The following is a 21,144-nucleotide window of genomic DNA, read 5'->3' as shown; positions in this document are numbered from 1 at the left end:
TCATGGACTCAATATGCCCCTCACGGAATACCTTGGGGTGTCTTCTTTCCAAAATGGGGTCAATTGTGGGGTGTTTGTACTGCCCTGGCATTTGAGGGTCTCCGCAATCATTACATGTATGGCCAGCATTAGGAGTTTCTGCTATTCTCCTTATATTGAGCATACAGGTAATGAGATTTTTTTTTCCGTTCAGCCTCTGGGCTGAAAGAAAAAAATGAACGGCACAGATTTCTTCATTCGCATCGATCAATGTGGATGAAAAAATCTCTGCCAAAAAAAAAAAATGGAGGGGAAAGGCGTCTGCCAGGACATAGGAGCTCCGCCCTACATCCATACCCACTTAGCTCGTATGCCCTGGCAAACCAGATTTCTCCATTCGCATCAATCGATGTGGATGAATAAATCATTGCCGGGATTTATTTTATTTATTTTTTATATACAAAGTGTTTGCCAAAGCATAGGAACGCCGCCTCCTCCTCAGCTCGTATGCCTCGGCAAACGTATCTGTCACTGCAGAGGAGAAAATCCCGTCTTGCAGCGCCGCATACAGCGACTTGCGTGTAATCTGACAGCAGCGCAATGCTTCTGTCAGAATGCACATCATTGCTGCAGCTGGTCGATCGGTTGGTCCACCTGGAAGGTAAAAAAACAAAAAAAAAAAAAAGAAAAAAACAGGCCGCAACGCAATAATTTTATTAACTTTGCAACAGAACATGTAACTTGAACTTTTTGAACTGAACATTAACGTGTTTGCTTACTGGTGTGTTTTTTTTTTTTTTTTTTTACCTTTATAGAACAAACCTCTCCTTCCCCATGGGTCAATGTGCAAAGCGCAAATCGCCCAAAGATGTGGCGAAGTGCGTTATGCACTTTGTCCCATGTGAAAGGAGACGTTTGCAGCAGCAGTGAGTGAATGGGCCCTAATAGCCCTGTGTGCCTATCCTGGTGAGATGATCCCTATGCTAATAGTGTACCTGTGAGTGGTACTTCCGGAAACACTCTCCAAAGCATAGGGCAGGGTGGTCAGGACAGTCAGGACAGAAATAGCGGGTGTCACGCCTTATTCCACTCCTGCTACAGACACGACATCATTTTCGGGGTGACGGTTGGGTTGAGGTACCAGGAACGACATTGGGGAAATGTCGCTCGTGTAGACGGCTAACTACACTGGTGGATGGGGCCACGGAACCTCCTGGGTACAGGAGGTTCTCGATGATCTCTTCCTGAAATTTGAGGAAGGATCCAGTTCTCCCAGCCTTACTGTAGAGAACAAAACTATTGTACAGAGCCAATTGAATTAAATATACAGACACCTTCTTATACCAGCGTCTGGTTCTGCGGGAAACTAAATACGGAGACAACATCTGGTCATTGAAGTCGACCCCTCCCATGTGGAGGTTATAGTCGTGGACTGAGAGGGGCTTTTCAATGACACGGGTTGCTCGCTCAATTTGGATTGTCGTGTCTGCGTGAATGGAGGAGAGCATGTAAACGTCACGCTTGTCTCTCCATTTCACCGCGAGCAGTTCTTCGTTACACAGTGCGGCCCTCTGCCCCCTTGCAAGACGGGTGCTAACGAGCCGTTGGGGGAAGCCCGCGCGACTAGTTCGCGCGGTACCACAGGCGCCAATCCGTTCTAGAAACAAATGCCTAAAGAGGGCCACACTTGTGTAAAAATTGTCCACATAAAGATGGTACCCCTTGCCGAATAAGGGTGACACCAAGTCCCAAACTGTCTTCCCACTGCTCCCCAGGTAGTCAGGGCAACCGACCGGCTCCAGGGTCTGATCTTTTCCCTCATAGATCCGATATTTGTGGGTATAGCCTGTGGCCCTTTCACAGAGCTTATACAATTTGACCCCATACCGGGCGCGCTTGCTTGGGATGTATTGTTTGAAGCCAAGGCGCCCGGTAAAATGTATTAGGGACTCGTCTATGCAGATGTTTTGCTCTGGGGTATAAATATCTGCAAATTTCTGGTTGAAATGGTCTATGAGGGGCCGAATTTTGTGGAGCCGGTCAAAAGCAGGGTGGCCCCTGGGACGGGAGGCGGTGTTATCACTAAAGTGCAGGAACCGCAGGATGGCCTCAAAACGTGCCCTGGACATAGCAGCAGAGAACATGGGCATGTGATGAATCGGGTTCGTGGACCAATATGACCGCAATTCATGCTTTTTTGTCAGGCCCATGTTGAGGAGGAGGCCCAGAAAAGTTTTAATTTCGGAAACTTGGACTGGTTTCCACCGGAAAGGCTGGGCATAATAGCTTCCCGGGTTAGCGGTTATAAATTGTGTGGCATACCGGTTTGTTTCTGCCACAACTAAGTCTAAAAGCTCCGCAGTCAAGAACAGCTAAAAAAATCCCAGGGCCGAACCGATCTGAGCTGTCTCAACCCGAACTCCAGACTGGGCGGTGAAAGGGAAAACTACAGGTGCGGCTGAAGTTGGGGACTGCCAATCAGGGTTTGCCAGCACCTCTGGGATTCTAGGGGCTCTACGGGCACGTCTTTGCGGTGGCTGCGACGGGGTCACTACTGCACGTGCCACCGTACCAGCTTCAACTGCCCTTCTGGTGCTCGCTACTTCACCATGTTCTACGGCAGTGCTGGTACTAGGTCCAGGAAGGGCTGGGCTGCTGGTGTATGCCTCACCACGTAATCCGACAGCACCAGCCCCACTCTGCTGCTCTTGAAGCGGATCCTGCGCAACCTGCGGTCTAGCGACACGGGGCCGGGTACGCCTGGTTCTATCAGGGACCTCAGCCTCCTCGTCCGAACTTTGGGTCAGAGAGCCACTGCTTTCTACAGGTTCGTATTCTGACCCGCTGGATTCATCAGATGAGGGTTCCCACTCCTCATCCGACTGGGCCAGAAGCCTGTAGGCCTCTTCAGAGGAATACCCGCTGTTAGACATGTGGGCAACTAAAAAAAAAAAAAAGCAAGCCTGTCTTACAAAGGGGAGCCTAGCGAAGTACCGGAGGCCGCTGCGGTTGATAAAAAATATCAAAACAGATTTTTTTATCGCCGCAGTGCGTGTAAATAGAATGTGCAGCGATAAAAAAAAAAATTTTTTTTTTGTCACTGCGGTGGGGCGGGTGTGGGCGAGCGATCAGGCCTGATCGGGCAAACACTGCGTTTTGGGTGGAGGGCGAACTAAAGTGACACTAGTACTATTATAGATCTGACCGTGATCAGTTTTGATCACTTCCAGATACTATAAAAGTACAAATGCTGATTAGCGATACGCTAATCAGCGAATAACGGACTGCGGTGCGGTGGGCTGGACGCTAACTGATCCCTAAACTACCTAACCAAGGGGCCTAAACTATACCTAAAACCTAACGGTCAATAACAGTGAAAAAAAAAAGTGACAGTTTGCACTGATCACTTTTTTCTTTTCACTTGTGATTGACAGGGGCGATCAAAGGGGTGATCAAAGGGTTAATTGGGGTTCAGGGGGGTGATCTGGGGCTAAGTGTGATGTTTGGTGTACTCACTGTGAAGCCTGCTCCTCTGCTGGATCCAACCGACGAAAAGAACCAGCAGAGGAGCAGGCAGCCATATAACAGATCATATTTACAAATATGATCTGCTATCTGGCACTTTGATTGGATTTTTTAAAAATCAGCAACCTGCCAGCCACGATCATTGGCTGGCAGGTTGCTGACGAAATGGTCCTGAACGAAATGCCGGCGCGAACTGCGCATGCGCGGGCGCATACTCGCGTCATCTCGCGTCTCGCGAGATGACGCGTATATGCGTGACTCTGCGCAGCGCTGCCACCTCCGGACCGCACATCTGCGTTAGGCGGTCCGGAGGTGGTTAAGGGGGTGTCGCGCAGTGGGGGGGGGTCACTCCTAAAGTACAGCAGCCCTGTGCAGGTCAATGTTAAGGGGGCGGAATTTGTGGAGAACACTGTTAAGGGGGCGAGTGCTGTGGGGGTCACTGTTAAGGGGCGGAATTCTGTGGAGAACACTGTTAAGGGGACGAGTGTTGTAGGGGGTCACTGTTAAGGGGGCGGACCACTGTGCAGGTCACTGTTAAGGGGTGGGATACAGTAGAGGTTACTTTAAAGGGGCGGGGCATTGTGGAGTGACTGTTAAGGGGGCGGGCCACTGTGGAGGTCACTTTTAATGGGCAGGCCACTGTGGAGGTCATTGTTAAGGGGACAAGGTGCTGTGGAGGTCATTGTTAAGGGGACAAGGTGCTGTGGATGTCCATTATTGGGGGGAGAGCCTCTGTGAAGGTCACTGTTAAGGGGTGGACTGCTGTGAAGGTCAAAATTAAGGCGGTGGGCTGCTGTGGAGGTCAATGTTAAGGGGATGAGCCACTGTGGGAACACTGTACTGGGGGTGGGGGGCTGAGAAGGTCACAGTTAATGGGGTGGGGCACTGGTGAGGTCACTGTTAGAGGGGCGGGTTCCTGTGGAGGTCAAAGTTAAGGGGGTGGGCTGCTGTGGAGGTCAAAGTTAAGGGGGTGGGCTGCTGTGGAGGTCAAAGTTAAGGGGGCAGGCTGCTGTGGAGGTCAAAGTTAAGGGGGTGGGCTGCTGTGGAGGTCAAAGTTAAGGGGCAGGCTGCTGTGGAGGTCACTGTTATGGGGGACATTGTCGATATCTTTGAACGACACACACAAACATTAAATAAATGAAATAGTCGAAGTATACTGTACCTGTGTGAAGCCGGGTCATCTGCTAGTACATCTGTATATATATATTTTTAGTTATTGGATGCTGGAATTCTGGAATTTTGCTGCATATACATAGATATAGTAGTGGATGTTAGCACTTGATTTTGGTCTCTTCTTTTCAATGGCTATCCAATAATCCAGAATATTTGATAATCTGGCACCTGTTAGATCAGTTTGTTATCAATCCCAGATTACAGGAATGTTACTGTATATACATTTACTGGTTTGAAAATCTTGGCCCTGTGTGAAAGCCACTTCCCATCCCCGCGATGAAAGAGATCTCCGCCCTGTAAACCGGGGATTTACACGGAAATATAACAAGTGGTTGGACCCGCGTGCACGTCCATCACGTAAAGAAGGAAAGAGGAGCCGTGCTGGAGAGGAGGGGGCCGCAGGCCATTGTCTGCACAGCAACATGACTCAGCCGCCTCCTTCCCATCCCCCCTGACACATCTGCCTCTTCCCAAATCTGTGACTCATGTATGCCCCTGTTTTAGGACCCAAGGGATGTCCCGATTTCACAGAACAGGTCCTATTATCTGTGCCCTCCTCTATTCTCCCATCCCTACACCCCAGAGAGGGATGCTTTGTCTTGCGCGGGGTGTGTCACCTCACAGGAGCCTCTTTCACGCCCCCTCCCCCCATCCTAATTTGGTACAGTCTATAATGAAATAGTAACCATGATTACTGGTAATAACACTGAGTAACAGTATAATGTCCCCCTGCTGCCCTGTGCACTTATACAGGGAGGGTTTGGTACAATATCATCGGCGGCGCTCTCCATACAACACAGTGACTGTACAGTAATCAGAGGAGATGACTGCATGCACTCCTTGTGGCCTTTTTGAAACTATATATATATATATATATATATATATATATATATGTTGCTCTTAGCTTTGATGTATCTTGAAAACAATTCTACTGAATCCTCCATATTTGCAGGCGCATCCATACGGATAGTCATTCAGCGAGATGAGCGCATTAAAGGCTCATGGATCCAACCGTAATTAAGACAATAGATCCAAAACTACCATCCCCATCCTCATGCACAGATCAGACCCGGCTGAGCATGCATGTCTTCTAAATATTGCTTAGGTCCCACTTGAGCCACCAAAACAGCTCTGACCTGGACTCTACGGGATCTCTGAAGGTGTCCGGTGGTATCTGCCACCAAGACGTCGGCAGTAGATCCTGTACGTGGTGAGGTGCACCCTCCATAGATCGGACTTGGTTTTCCAGCACATCCTACAGATAACGATGGGATGGAGATCTGGGGAATCTGGTCGTCACCTTGAACTCTTTGTCATGTTCCTCGTACTTGCTGAAAGAGCCAATGCCATGAAGGGGGGTACTTGTCTGTACCACGTTTAGGTGGGGGGGGGGGGGGGGGGGGTACGTGTCCCAAATTATGCCAGGACCCAAGGTTTTCCAGCAGAACATTGCAGAGAACGTCGCACTGCCTGCACCGGATGTCTTTTGTTCTCATAGTGCATCCTGGTGCCATCTCTTCTCCAGGTGAGTGACACCTGCGCACCCTGATGCAAAGATGACTAGTCGCCAGACCAGGCCACCTCCTTCCGTTGCTCCGTTGCTCCAGTTCTGAAGTTCATGCACCCATTGGTGGTGGACGGGGGACAGCACGGGCGCTCTGAACGATCTGTGAGTACACAGCCCCAACGAGCTGCGAGGCCATGACTTATGACGCCCCCCTATCATGGCCAGCTTCTTCAGCAGTCTTCTTTACAGTAGCTCTTCTGTGGGATTGGAGCAGGTGGGCTAGCCTTAGCTCCTCACTCACATCAATAAGCCTTGGAGTCCCAGTTCACCGGTTGCTCTGGGGATGCTCTGACCCGGTCATCTAGCCTCACAATTTGCCTCTTGTCAATGTCGCTCAGATCCTTACGCCCGGCCATGTCTCCTGCTTCCAACACATCAACTTCAAGAACTGTTCACTTGCAGCCTTCCATATCTCACCCCGTAACAGATGCCACCGGCACATCACCGGTCTTAAAGGGCGTCTGTCAGCAGTTTTGTACCTATGGAACTGGCCGACCTGTTACATGTGCGCTTGGCATCTGTGTTGGTCCCATGTTCCTATGGGCCAGCATTGCATGTTTTAATATATGCAAATTAGCCTCTAGGAGCAACGGGGGCGTTACCGTTACACCTAAAAGCTCTGCTCTCTGTGCAACTGCTGCGTTCTCTGCACTTTAAAAGTCAGGGCCAGGTGTGATCACATTTACACTGCTTGGCCCTGTCAATCAAAGTGCAGAGGGTGCGGCAGTTGCAGAGAGAGCAGAGCCTCTAGGAGTAACTGTAACGCCCCCGTTGCTCCTAGAGGCTAATTTGCATATATTAAAACATATTTTTTTTTTCAGCAATGCGGGCACATATGAACACGGGACCAACATATAACATGCGCACATGCAGCAGGTCAGCCAGTGTCATAGGGACAAAACTGCTGACAGATGCCCTTTATGGTTTAGGGCGGATCGGAGAATATGCCGCCATATACGTTATGTATAAAGATCTGCGTGTTTTAGGACCGCCAATATCCTGAAAACCCTTAGGGTATATTAGGAAGCCGTAATGTAGTTTGATCTCCTCTGTCCTTGTATCGGACCCTTCAGTGCCCTGCTGACTGTTTCCCTCCCTCCCGGTTCACTGCTCACCCTCCCCGCTTATATACTATATACCGTCCGTCTGCCTTGCAGCACGTGAGCGGCGCCTACGGTAAGGACCTGCATCCATAAAAATGGGCAAATGGATGCGATAAAATGTGGCCTGATGACGTCACCGAACCTCAGTGGTAACACAGACTCCGAGGGGCTGTGACGATGGCTGGGTGGTCCTAGCCTAAAGCCGGACGTACGCATTAGATAGCAATCTGTATGGAGACGGAGGAAAGTTGTGATTTCTTTACCTCGCCAACCCTTTGTCTGAGAGATAAGCAGGGCCCATTGCCGCTTATCCCAACGGAAATAACAGGCGCATGGGCCGAACCCACGGGGTAGTCCAGGTGAAGACGTCTCGGACTGTAGACACAGAGGTGCGGGCGCGCTCACCGTGACGGAGCATGACCACTCTGACAGGAAGCGGTAGCCCCTGGTCCCGGTGGTCAGACCCCCCCCACAGGTGAGACTTCTGGTCATAATGGTGGGGGAAGCAATAAACGGTTGCACCCGCCCCATTAACGGTCAACGTTATGCCGGATTATAATTTGCGCTGCTCAGTTTCAAACGGCAGAAGCTTTTAGGCCGGAAGCGGCCATTTTATCATTTTTGTATTCACAGTAATGATACCATCATTTTCCTTCATACTGGTCGAATTTTTCAAATTTTCACCTCAAAAGCTGAAGCATTTCTGACACAGTCTCTTCACACAGCGCTCATTATGTGTGGCGTATTCATGAGCAAAGCGGTGGGTGAGGGGATGCCGCTGCCACCCGCTGTGGTATCACAAGTCCCAGCGTGTCCTCTCCTCCTCCCCTAGGGCGCGCAGTCCATACACAGGCCGGAGCGCGTGCCCGCCGCTCTGGGCGTGTCCGGCGCGCGCGCCCGCCGACGGTGCTGATGTTGCAGAGATGCTGCGGCGTTGTCGCAGGCGCCTCGTGATTGGCTGTAGCGGGCCGATGACGTCACGCCCCCTCGTTTATAAGGCGCCGTCCTCGCAGCCGCCACCTCCAGTGCCCGCATCCCAAGCCAGACCTGAGCCACTATGAGGGAGATCGTCCACATCCAGGCCGGCCAGTGCGGCAACCAGATCGGGGCCAAGGTAGGTGCCCTGTTCATGCCCTCCACGTGCACGTAGCTAGGCGAGTGCCCACCCATCTTTTTTATTATTATTTTTTTTGCATTGACCACCTGCTTGCTGACTGTCTCCTTTAAGCCATGACCATATTACGTCTGTAGGTCTAGCCTGCTGGAATGACATGCTGGGTGCCCTTGAACTACCGCCTAACCTTGATGGCTGATGCCTCCTTGTAGTTCACCCTTGAGGGGCGGGGTAGATTTTGGGGTGTCTGTGGCGTGTCTGTGTCACCCCGGAGGCTGGGTGGGCGTAGCGGCGGAAGCAGCCCACTGCTGCAGGACCACACCCATCACTGCAGCACCAGAACAAAGGGTGAAGCGGGTGTTGCAGCAGGATAGGGGGGCACTACCTGGGGGTGGGGGGCACTACATGGCGGTATGAGGAGCGCACGCTGTAATTAGCCAAATTCAATGTACAGGCTCTGTGGGGATGGCACGTGTCGTACAATGATGGGTGTATTCTCCCTTTGTGTCCAGCCTTCCATATGGCTGCCCAGACTCCTCTTTCCACCCCCCCCCCCACCTTTGTTTTGGGGACCCCCCCCCCTGTTTCATTCATCACAGGCCTCGCTGTTGATTTCAATGGAACCAGCTGTGTCCGCTATAATATGCTGCAGGCATTTCAAGGGTTAACACCCGGCCTCCCTATGTCCAGCAAGGGTTAACCCAGCCGGTGACTTCATTCCCTTTGATAGGGCCCGGCGTGCTAAATCCTGTTTAATTAAAGGGATCTGCAGGCAAAAGGGAAGGCGTCAGCGCCATCGGGCAGGACGGGAGGGGGGCGATTAGTTTCCGTGTGATGGTGACACCTTCGCTAAGATCCTGCGCGGTTTAACCCGTGCGGTGCTGGACTGCTGCTGGTTCACGTATTGTTCAGCCCTACGGTGCCACTCCCTCCCTGCCGCAGCAGGGTACGGCGGTGATGTCATCGGCCGGCCGTCATCAGAATGACAGATACTGACAGACAAAGAATGGACCGCCGGGAACGTCACAGGATACCAGTGGTAAAAAAAACAAGGGGGGTCATGACAATAAACGTGTACGGATCCTGGACCGTGTGATGTCATCAGGAGTGACGTCACGTCTGTGGTGTGTGACAGATAGATGCTCTGCTCGCCCTGTAGACATCGGCAGGTCCCAGGAGTCAGAAGATGACAATTTCACTCCTCCAGCCGGTCTTTTATGGTCCCGGGGGGGGGGATGGAGCAGCTGTCGGGAGACATTAGGGTTATTAGATTAATTAGGCAGCTTTACAGCAGGCGGCACCATGGCTGCAGCACGGAGAACGACCGCTCGGCCGAAAGATTTCACGTCGGATCTACTATAACCGCATGAGAACGGTGCTTCTTAAAGGGCCAGTACCCCAAAAGAAAAGTGCAGATGAGCAGCGAAAAGCATCGGGGGTGGGGGTCAGGGAATTTTTTATTTTTTTTTTACTTTTTGTCGGTCGTCTTAGCTTAGTCAGCCACTCCCCTTAAAATGGCTGATAACTGGGGACAATACTTTGCATGCAAATACGGCATTTCTATTCCTGCCATAATCCCTCTGCTCTCCCTGTACACATGCATGCTCGTTACGCTGCATGCATGTCTTCTGAACGGGCCAAGGGTTTTACTCTCTTGAGACCAAAGGATTGGGCATGCCCTAATGCAACACGACTGATGGAATATCGCTTTAAATTAGTTTATCTGGAATATATATATATATATATATCAAACATTTTATTTTATGTTTTTTTCATTATAGAATTTACCATATAATTGTAATACATTTTTTTTAAAGTAACATCGACGACACTATTTATTAGGGCTCATGCACACGAACGTATTTTCTTTCTGTGTCTATTCCGTTTTTTATTTTTTGTTGTTGCGGACCCTATGCAGAACCATTCATTTCAATAGGTCCGCAAAAAAAACGTAAGTTACTCCATGTGCATTCCGTTTCCGTGTGTCCGTATTTCCGATCCGCAAAAAAATAGAACATGTTCTATTATTGTCTGCATTACGGACAAGGATAAGACTGTTCTATAAGGGGCCGGCTGTTCCTTTCCGCAAAATACGGAATGCACACAATGCGGATCGCAAAATACATACGGCCGTGTGCATGAACCCTAAGCTATATGACCCAATGGGGCTTTCAGCAGGATCTCCTTTTTTGCCGCCCCCCCTTCTCCTGTATCCACTGGTGGTTGGGGGGGTCCAGTTGCGGTATACTAACCATAGCGCTGAGCCTGGAATTTATAACGTACGCCTACTTTGTGGTTTCAATGGTCTGGAATGGATTACTACAGCGTCCTGAAGGTGACGGGGGGGGGGGGGGCTTATTCCGAACCCTGCATATCCTAATCCCAGTGGATTCCTTCCTTTGATTCCTGTCTCCTCGTTGTCATTTTAGCTCCTTTCATCATCGCCTCCTCCGCTGCCAGGGTGCCCCACCCTCCCGCCCTCGCCCTACTAGCGTTGGAATGTGCTCGCTGGGTGTCGCCGGGCTTTGTTGCTTTGTACTGTAATGACCCAGTGATTTCCCTGCAGACAAACAAGGCTGCGGCCTGTCTGGTTGATGTAGTTGCCGATCGCGGGGTCTAGGACGGGTCACCAAAGGTTAGGGGTCCACGGTGTGAGTCAGGGGCTCGCTCACAGCTTTACCGTGCAGTCTGGTGTTCTCTGTTATCAGCCATTTCAGGGCGGCTGTAATGTCCGTCAGTAAGATGACCGTCAAGAAGTCTTGAAATATGCCACCCAAACCATTGGGACCCAGTGAGCGGTATCCGGGGGGCGGCTGGAGGGGCTGTCAGGAGATCAGTACAAAGGACAGCTCCCTCTGCGTCCACAGTCACTCCTACATAGTGGATAGCCATGGGTCTGGTTTTCTTCAAAATCAAGGATAAACCTGGTGTAATCTGATGCATGATAGGCAGAAATATACGACACTGATCCCATCCTGGTTATAGAACTACAAGGCTGTTCTATCACGTATGGTGGAGGTGAGCCTATTAGTTCTATCATGGAAAATACTAATAGACGTGGACCTACTAGTTGTATCATGTATGGTGGAGGTGAGCCAATTAGTTCTATCATGTATGGTGGAGGTGGACCTACTACTTCTATCACGCATGGTGGAAATGGACCTACCAGTTCTGTCATTTATGGTAGAGGTTGATCTACTACTTCTATCGTGTACATTAAATATGGACCTAGTAGTTCTGTCAAGTATGGTAGATCAGGACCTACTAGTTGTATCATGTACGGTGGAGGTGGACCTGCTAGTTCTATAGTAAAGGAAACCACGGCACTCGTTTTTAGTATTTTTGAAAATTTATATTTGTATCATCATTTGTAATTTCATTTTTTGTTAGCATCCAGGAATATGAAATTTGCACAGACTGCTAGTTCTGCCATGTATGGTGGAGTTGGACCTACTAGTTCTATCATGTATGGTGGAGGTGGACCTACTAGTTCTATCATGTATGGTGGAGGTGGATCTACTAGTTGTATCATGTATGGTAGAGGTGGACCTACTAGTTGTATCGTGTATGGTAGAGGTGGACCTACTAGTTCTATCATGTATGGTAGAGGTGGACCTACTAGTTGTATCATGTATGGTGGAGGTGGACCTACTAGTTGTATCATGTATGGTGGAGGTGGACCTACTAGTTGTATCATGTATGGTGGAGGTGGACCTACTAGTTGTATCATGTATGGTGGAGGTGGACCTACTAGTTCTATCATGTATGGTGGAGGTGGACCTACTAGTTCTATCATGTATGGTGGAGGTGGACCTACTAGTTCTATCATGTATGGTGGAGGTGGATCTACTAGTTCTATCATGTATGGTGGAGGTGGATCTACTAGTTCTATCATGTATGGTGGAGGTGGACCTACTAGTTCTATCATGTATGGTGGAGGTGGATCTACTAGTTGTATCATGTATGGTGGAGGTGGACCTACTAGTTGTATCGTGTATGGTAGAGGTGGACCTACTAGTTGTATCATGTATGGTGGAGGTGGACCTACTAGTTGTATCATGTATGGTGGAGGTGGACCTACTAGTTGTATCATGTATGGTGGAGGTGGACCTACTAGTTGTATCATGTATGGTGGAGGTGGACCTACTAGTTGTATCATGTATGGTGGAGGTGGACCTACTAGTTCTATCATGTATGGTGGAGGTGGACCTACTAGTTCTATCATGTATGGTGGAGGTGGACCTACTAGTTCTATCATGTATGGTGGAGGTGGACCTACTAGTTCGATCATGTATGGTGGAGGTGGACCTACTAGTTCTATCATGTATGGTATATATGAAGCTGTATTTCCCATCACATACGATGGCCTCAGACTGGTTTCAGTACACCAATTATTGGTTTGATTGAGGATTTGAGTGGCTGTAATTTCTGGTGTCAGCTTCTGGTCTATCTGATGAGCAGAAGATCCCTGGAATCTGTACCGTAATTCTGGCTCCATATGACACCCCCTGTTATAGATGTGAAGGATGTGTGTCCTGACATATGGTCAACGCTGTGACTGTAAAAGGACCATGATGTGCACAATATATATTTGCTTCCCAGAAGGGGCCCCTCAGCATCAGTCGTTGTCTTCATGTGTAAACTCCGTACTGCCTGAGGGGACAATTAACCCCTCGCCGCACTCCCCTGCTGTTACCTCCAGTGCCTGAATGATGCCGTTTGTTGAGACGTTACCGGTGCCGGTTCGGAGTTACTTTGTGTTTTATATGATAATTCAGTAATTCTGGTTCTGGAAACCCTTCATATTCTCCTCTAAGCTGGGATCTCATAGCACCCATAGCACCCATGTATCGTAACATGTCTTCTTTGTTCTGTTTTCTCCCCAGTTCTGGGAAGTGATCAGCGATGAACATGGAATTGACCCTACTGGAAACTACGTTGGGGACTCGGAGCTGCAGCTGGAGAGGATCAGTGTCTACTACAATGAGGCGTCCTGTAAGTGCCCCGAGACGGACATTACATTGTGTGTCCATTTGTACTCGACGGCTGCTCCTTCCATTGAAGTGAATAGAAACCCCTCATAGAGGGGATTGCAGCCCTCCCCGCCAGGATTCATGTCAGTGCAGGGCGGCTTACCCTTCTGTACAAGCAGGCATAGGACCATGCCAAGACACCGAGAGGAGAACAAGGAACAGGCTGTTTAATTGTGTGCAGGCGAGTGACTGGGCGACCAAACGACAATAGGAAGAGCAAACATAAAAGGGCAAACACCCTGCAGACTGTAAGGCAGCATTCACACAATGAAACATGGTTGCATTTTTTTGGCCTATTTTTAAAATTGCAACCCTCACAGTATACATAATATCCCCCTGAACATCATATGACCCCCATAGGGCCCCCCAGAATGCATAATGGCCCAGATAGAGCCCCCCAGTATAAATAATGGCCCACATAGTGTCCCCGGTGTGAATAATGGCCCCCCCATAGTACCACCAATATAAAGAATGCCTCCATTAGTGCCCCTTAGGGTTATTAATGCCCCATTACTGCCCCCCAGTATAGCATATGTCCTCATTAGTGCCATCCACTTGCATGCGCAGGGACAGCGGCTCCTCACTTGATGCAGAAGGACCTGTGTTCCCAACATGATGATGTCACCATGCCAGGAGAGACTGGTGACATCATCCCGCTGGGAGCACAGGTCCTTCTGCATGAAGTGAGGAGCGACTGTCTCTGCGCGTGCAAGGGGCTGAAGGGGGTAATTCATTTTTTATTTTATTTTTTAACCCCTAAAAGGCCATTTTCACTAGCGTACACGTTTTAACAGCCATCAGACGGGTGCACTCCTGTCTAAAACGGCCCCATTCATTTCAATAGAATTTGTCTGGCCGTGGAAACGGCCAAAAATAGGACGTCCTATTTTTTGACGGACGCTGTTCACTGGGCCGTAAAAAAACAAACGTCCGTGTGATTAGTCCCGTTGACTTCAGTTGATTCTGTGAATGCAGCCTAAGACCATATGGTTGCATTACAGAATCGTCGTTTTTAGTGCAGGGATAAGCAATCATCGGCATTCCAGCTGTTGTAAAACTACGACTCCCATCATGCACACTTGCTGGGCTATCCTTGGGATCCCCGTAGAAGTGAATGGAGCATGCTGGGAGCTGTAGTTTCACAACAGCTGCAGTGTCAGAGGTTGCCGACCCCTGGTTTAGTAGATGTTCATACTGGGAGCCTCCATCCCTGGACCAGTTACATGACTGACAGTCTTCCCCTAGTGGAAGGAGTTAGTAGTTAATTCTATTTTTTCCCTCCAGGGGATAGGAAACTAATAAAAATCAAATGCTGCAGAATACTAAACGCTAGAAAGGATAAACTGAAATGATATATAATATTCATTCTTTTCAGCACACAAGTACGTGCCTAGAGCCATCTTAGTGGATTTGGAACCAGGAACCATGGACAGCGTCCGCTCCGGAGCTTTTGGACACCTTTTCCGACCAGATAACTTCATTTTTGGTAGTGTTGTCGTAGAGCTTTTCCACTTTGCTGATACTGATAATATATTTGCCATCACTTCCATCATAAACATGAGGTTCATCATTTTAGGATAGCGGGTGCAGATCACCCAGACCACCCCTTACTGCCCCTGCTGTCAGCTATGCATTAGGCGCTGCCGGTTTGTAGCACAGAAACAGCCATTAAAGCTACGAAAACCTGTAGTCACTTACATCAGACCAGAGTTTCTCAACTCCGGCCCTCAGGGCCACCTACCGGCCATGTTTTCAGGATTTTCTTAGTATTGAGCAGGGATATAATTAGTGTCCATCCATCAGGACTTACCTCAGGTATTCATTCTGTGGGATATTCTGAAATCCTGACCGGTAGGTGGGACCTGAGGACCGGAGTTGAGAAACCCTGCATCAGACCAAGTGCTCCTTGCACCTTTCAAATGGGATGGGGCGGGAGAGGGGCAACAGGGTGACACAAGGGGTGGAAGCCCTAGCAATTCACGGAAGGTGCATAGACTCCGTATACCACTTGCTCCAGAAACGACTCAGCTGTGCGCCTCTGCCCCCTCCTTTTAGTGATTGTGGGGGTCTCAGCACCTGGACTCCAACCACCAAACTTCTGATATGTTACTATGACATGCCCGATGCCCTTGATTTTGTAGGTATATATACATGAGTCGCTCAGTACGCACCCCCGGGCTGCATTGTGGGTGCCCAGCCCAGGAAAGCTAGGGTTAAAGCTAGCCATATGCTTGTCCTGCCGACAGCTATTCCGTCTGAACTCCCTCCCTTCCGTTCCCCATGCACATGCATGCTCAGTTTGGCCCAGCATGCATGTGTTCTCTATTGGGAGAGGGGATTAAGCTGTTGCCAGACACCTCCAACAGAGGCTTATCTCTTATGTGAAGAAAGGACTGGACATGTTGACATCCCAACATGCCTGATCCTTCTTTCATCAGACATCTTCTGTCAAAGGAGAGTTGGACACCCTCCATAAACATTGCATGGTCATCCGGTTCCACAGAGATGTGAAGGATCTGCCGTCGTTCATCTAAGGCAGGGCTGGCCAACCTGCGGCCCTCCAGCTGTTGTAAAACTACAATTCCCACCATGCCCTGCTGTAGGCTGTCTTTGCATGCTGGGATTTGTAGTTTTGCAACAGCTGGAGAGGCGCAGGTTGGCCATCCCTGATCTAAGGTGTATGGGCACTAATATAGATGACCTATTCTTAGGATATCAGATAAATGGGGCCCCAGCAGTCCCACCAATCAGTGCCGGAAGCGGACCTACGCAGCGCCGTGCACTGTATAGTGGTCATGCCCTGTTACTGCAGCTTTGCTCCCATTCACTTGCCATTTATGTTGTAAGACACAAGGCCTTATAATCAGTGAGGTCCCATTATACTTCTGTAGATCTGTGTGTGGTCTACATTTTAGGAAATTACTCACGCCTTTTGTCATTTTTATATTTTCTCTCCTCCCAGGACAAAGCGGCGCTGGTAACAACTGGGCCAAGGGACACTACACAGAAGGGGCCGAATTAGTGGACTCTGTGCTAGACGTGGTGAGGAAGGAATGTGAAAATTGTGATTGTCTGCAAGGCTTCCAGCTCACACATTCTCTGGGTGGGGGCACTGGCTCTGGCATGGGCACCCTGCTCATCAGTAAAGTCAGGGAGGAGTACCCCGACCGTATCATGAACACTTTTAGCGTAGTCCCCTCTCCAAAGGTGTCTGACACAGTGGTTGAACCGTACAATGCTACCTTGTCCATCCATCAGCTGGTGGAGAACACTGACGAGACCTACTGTATTGACAATGAGGCTTTATACGACATCTGCTTCCGCACCCTCAAACTGGCCACTCCAACCTACGGAGACCTCAACCACCTTGTCAGTGCCACAATGAGTGGGGTGACCACTTCCCTTAGGTTCCCTGGACAGCTTAACGCTGATCTTCGCAAATTGGCCGTCAACATGGTGCCCTTCCCTCGCCTCCACTTCTTCATGCCAGGCTTTGCCCCTCTGACCGCCCGCGGTAGCCAACAATACCGGGCGCTGACTGTACCTGAACTCACGCAACAGATGTTCGATGCCAAGAACATGATGGCCGCCTGCGATCCACGCCACGGACGCTACCTGACAGTGGCGACCGTCTTCCGTGGACGTATGTCCATGAAGGAAGTGGACGAGCAGATGTTGGCCATTCAGAGCAAGAACAGCAGCTACTTTGTAGAATGGATCCCCAACAATGTCAAAGTCGCCGTCTGTGACATCCCACCGCGTGGCCTGAAGATGTCTTCCACCTTCATTGGCAACAGCACAGCCATCCAAGAGCTTTTCAAACGCATCTCCGAGCAATTCACTGCCATGTTCAGGCGTAAGGCTTTCTTGCACTGGTACACGGGTGAGGGCATGGACGAAATGGAGTTTACCGAGGCCGAGAGCAACATGAACGACCTGGTGTCTGAGTACCAACAGTACCAGGACGCCACAGCGGAGGAGGAGGGCGAGATGTACGAAGATGATGAAGAGGAATCTGAAGCTCAAGGAAAGTAAGAAACCCATCTAAGAGCTGCCGATTAGTGCCCCCCTTGCCCCCCCAAGGATTCGGAATCCCACTCTTAACCGCATCACATGTCGCTTATGAGTTAGGATCATAGTTCCAATCAGGAGCCCAACCTGTACCTTCCATCTCCCTTATTTATTTCGCTCTCCGCTGCCAAAAGGATCCTGCAGAATTGAATGTGCAACAGTATGTTACTTGCCGAGGCAAACACGGAGCCTTCTGCTGGCAGAGTCTTGTGATATATTGCGCACAACGTGCATCACCTTGAGGGCCTCTGCGGCAGGGAACCAACGTTAGGGGTGGAGGAGCACAGGAAGGAACCAAATGGCCTAAAATATAATCTAGATAGAGTCTGGCAGTGGTTATAGGAGCAGATAAAAGAAGTGAATGTGTCTTGGTGAAGAGCATGTGCCGTGCTAGGGAACGGAGGGAGGCGTCAACGAGAGAGAATAAAGTGTTGTGAACGTCCAGCGGCCGAGACCGGGGTTTTGTTCTGTGTCTTCATCTTTCTCATGTACTGTCTGATTCTTTTCTTAATTTATTTTTTTAACCGTCGGTTTTATTGGATTATTTATTTTTAAATGACAAATAAACTTCCTGCTGTCCAATGCGTGAGCCTCTCAATTACAGCACAGGCCGCCGCGGAGAGCCTGCGCGCCGTCAGAGGAGCCGCCCCCTGTGTGCACTGAGGGGCCCTGAAATAAAGGTGCCCCTGTAGTAAGGCCATGACCCTGTGGGTATACTTGGAAATATTCTCTTATGCAAGTGTTCGCCAGCAGGTTCTGTAGGAAAATCCGCTTGTAAGAGGCCATTATTTATGTCTTATGCAACACGAGGCTGGCTAGCTGCTCTCCCCGGGTGTACAATAAACCTTCTATTTAGTTATATTTTGGGCTTCAAGCCGGTTTAATTTTTTCATATATTTTTTTTAAACATTAAAGGGGACATTTATCCTCCTTCTAAGAACAACAGGGGCGTTACCATTACTTCTAGAGCAGGGAGAGCCAATCTGCGGCTCTCCAGCTGTTGCAAAACTACAACTCCCAGCATGCCCAGACTGTCTACAACTATCAGCCTACAGCAGGGCATGGCGGGAATTGTAGTTTTACAACAGCTGGAGAGCTGCAGGTTGGCCATCCCTGTTCTAGAGGCTCTGCTCTCTCTGCAACTGCCGCCTCCTCTGACTTTGACTGACAGGGCCAAGCAGTGAAAAGGTCATCACACCTGGTCCTATCAATCAAAGTGCAGAGAGCGCGGCAGTTGCAGAGAGAGCGGAGTATGAGGGGGAAAAAAACAACCAAAGGGGGAGGGGGGGGGGGGTGAATCCAGTGCATAAATGTTCACAACGCTATCGACCTGTATTCACACACAGCCCTCAGAGTTTTTTTCAGGATTTAGATATGGATAGTGTATCCTCAGGATAAGTCATCAATATCAGATCGGTGGGGGTCCGACACCCGGCAGCCCCACTGCCACACTGGTCAGCTGTTTTGGGCTCTGTCCCCAAAGCTGTTGTTATTGCCGTCTCGTGTCCAGATGATCAACAGCAGAAAGGGTTAAAGGGGTTGCTTCTCACAGAACCCATCCTACATGGCACCATCATATATTGAGTTTTCTGGCCTTACTAATTTTTAACCCTGTCATTTCCAGATCACTTAATTTATATGCATAATGAACGGAGGATGTTCACTTCAGAGGTCTGTATTGATGGCCTTTCCCTAGGATGTGGTCAGATTCCCAGCAACCCCCCCCCCGCAGAGGATAGGTGGCAGAACTGCACAGCGCCATCCAGTGTGTAGTGGACGGAGCTAGGTACTGCAGGTACTGCCCTCATTGAAGTGACTATTGAGGTAACCTGTTCTGTCGACTACACAATGGACGGAGCAGTCATTCCTGGGACCACTTTCCGCAGCTAGTGCAGAACAGCTGGTGGGAGGGGGTGCTGGGTGCCCGACCTCCGCCAATCTGATATCAAGGATGGGCCATCAATATAAAAATCACGGCAAACCCCTTTAAATTAGGCAGAACTGATTTAATGTTTTTTTTTGCAAATAGTTCAATATGGACCCCGAATGTACCTGAATTTGTACTGTAAAAAAACATTTCCCGAACTGGGGTTCGGTTCCAAGGTACCACTTGGAACCGAGCCCGAGTTCGGGAAATGATTTTTTACAGTACAAATTAATTTATGAAGTTATTATTATTATTTATTATTTAAGCGCCATTCATTCCATAGCGCTGTACATATGATAAGCGGTGCACATACATAACAGACAATTGTACTAATCATAAACAAGACGAGTTACAGACTGGTACAGAAGGAGAGAGGGCCCTGCCCGTGAGGGCTTACAATCTACATGGTATGGGAGAAGGACACAGTAGGTGCGGGTTGAGTTGGTCATGGCGGTATAGAGGCAGCAGGGTCACTGGTCGTAGGCTTGTCTGAAGAGGTGGGTTTTCAGGTTTCTTTTGAAGGATTCCACTGTAGGTGAGAGTCTGATATGTTGGGGTAGCGAGTTCCAGAGTATGGGGGATGCACGGGAGAAATCTTGGAGTCGATTGTGGGAAGAGGCGATAAGAGGAGAGAAGGAGGTCTTGTGAGGATCGGAGAGTGCGCGTGGGGATGTATCGGGAAAGTAGCTCAGAGATGTAGGGAGGGGACAGGTTATGGACGGCCTTGTATGTATTTGTCAGTACTTTGAAGTGGATTCGTTGGGCAATGGGGAGCCAGTGAAGGGATTGGCAGAGGGGAGAGGCAGAGGAGTAATAAGGTGAGAGGTGGATTAGTCAGGCAGCGGAGTTGAGGATAGATTGGAGGGGTGCGAGGGTGCTAGATGGAAGGCCACATAGGGGGATGTTGCAGTAGTCTAGGCGGGAGATAATGAGGGCATGTACAAGCATTTTCGCAGATTCGAAGTTAAGGAAAGCACGGATGCGGGAGATGTTTTTGAGTTGGAGGCGGCAGGTGGTGGAAAGGGCTTGGATGTGCGGTCGGAAGGAAAGGGCAGAATCCAAGGTCACTCCAAGGCAGCGGGCTTTTTTGACTGGGGATAATGTGCAGCCATTGATCGTGATAGATAGGTCTGTTGGGGGGGTTGAACAAGATGGGGGAAAGATTATGAATTCTGTCTTATTATGAATTATGCGAAATCTCGCGAGACTTCGTAAAGCAATAACTTCGGCTCATCGGAGCCAATACATTCTAATACTGTACGGAGCTCCTGCTCCGTACAGTATTAGAACAAAGTTTTATGTGAATCGACTTCAGTTGTTTCATCCGATGTCGATTCGCTCATCCCTAGTTGCTATTGTCATAAGCACGGGTATACAGTGTAGTCCAGACATAGCATGAAGCCGTTGCCCATAGCAACCAATCCGATTCCAGCTCTCAAGCAGCCACGTGATTGGTTGCTACAAACAACATGACTGCTTTTAGTAAGAAAACGCTTTGCTGTATGAGACTGAAAGCCTGAAACTGAAATAAGCCCCAAAGCTGTTACCAAGAGACATATTATTAGTCCTCCTGTGAAGAACGTGACTACAGCCGCCCTCCCGCAGTCTATTTGAGGCTCAGTAATTGCCAAACGACCTGATCCAATTTACTA

At 49.4% G+C, this 21,144-nt stretch overlaps 1 protein-coding gene across 2 annotated transcripts; it reads left to right on the top strand.

The window, feature by feature from the left end:
• Nucleotides 1-8,369: 8,369 nt before the first annotated feature.
• Nucleotides 8,370-18,127, top strand: TUBB3 (tubulin beta 3 class III). Of its 2 annotated transcripts, none has more exons than XM_044270652.1 (4): nucleotides 8,370-8,461; nucleotides 13,348-13,456; nucleotides 14,870-14,980; nucleotides 16,457-18,127. In XM_044270652.1, the coding sequence occupies exons 1-4, from the start codon at nucleotides 8,405-8,407 to the stop codon at nucleotides 17,527-17,529; spliced, it is 1,350 nt and encodes a 449-aa protein (XP_044126587.1). In that variant the 5' UTR covers nucleotides 8,370-8,404; the 3' UTR covers nucleotides 17,530-18,127. The 2 variants fall into 2 exon arrangements, with proteins under 2 accessions (XP_044126587.1, XP_044126588.1); XM_044270653.1 differs by lacking the exon at nucleotides 8,370-8,461 and adding an exon at nucleotides 9,360-9,500.
• Nucleotides 18,128-21,144: the final 3,017 nt, after the last annotated feature.

The sequence above is a fragment of the Bufo gargarizans genome, chromosome 10, assembly GCF_014858855.1.
Source record: "Bufo gargarizans isolate SCDJY-AF-19 chromosome 10, ASM1485885v1, whole genome shotgun sequence".
NCBI classification, from domain to species: domain Eukaryota; kingdom Metazoa; phylum Chordata; class Amphibia; order Anura; family Bufonidae; genus Bufo; species Bufo gargarizans.
The sequence above is the reverse complement of the archived record's forward strand: the minus strand, read 5'-3'. Positions and strand labels throughout refer to the sequence as shown.

Coding starts and splice junctions, on each gene's coding strand:
- TUBB3 (XM_044270652.1), top strand. CDS start 8,405: ATGAGGGAGATCGTCCACATCCAGGCCGGCCAGTGCGGCAACCAGATC. Junction 13,457..14,869: donor CTACTACAATGAGGCGTCCT/GTAAGTGCCCCG, acceptor CATTCTTTTCAG/CACACAAGTACGTGCCTAGA. Junction 14,981..16,456: donor ACCAGATAACTTCATTTTTG/GTAGTGTTGTCG, acceptor CTCTCCTCCCAG/GACAAAGCGGCGCTGGTAAC.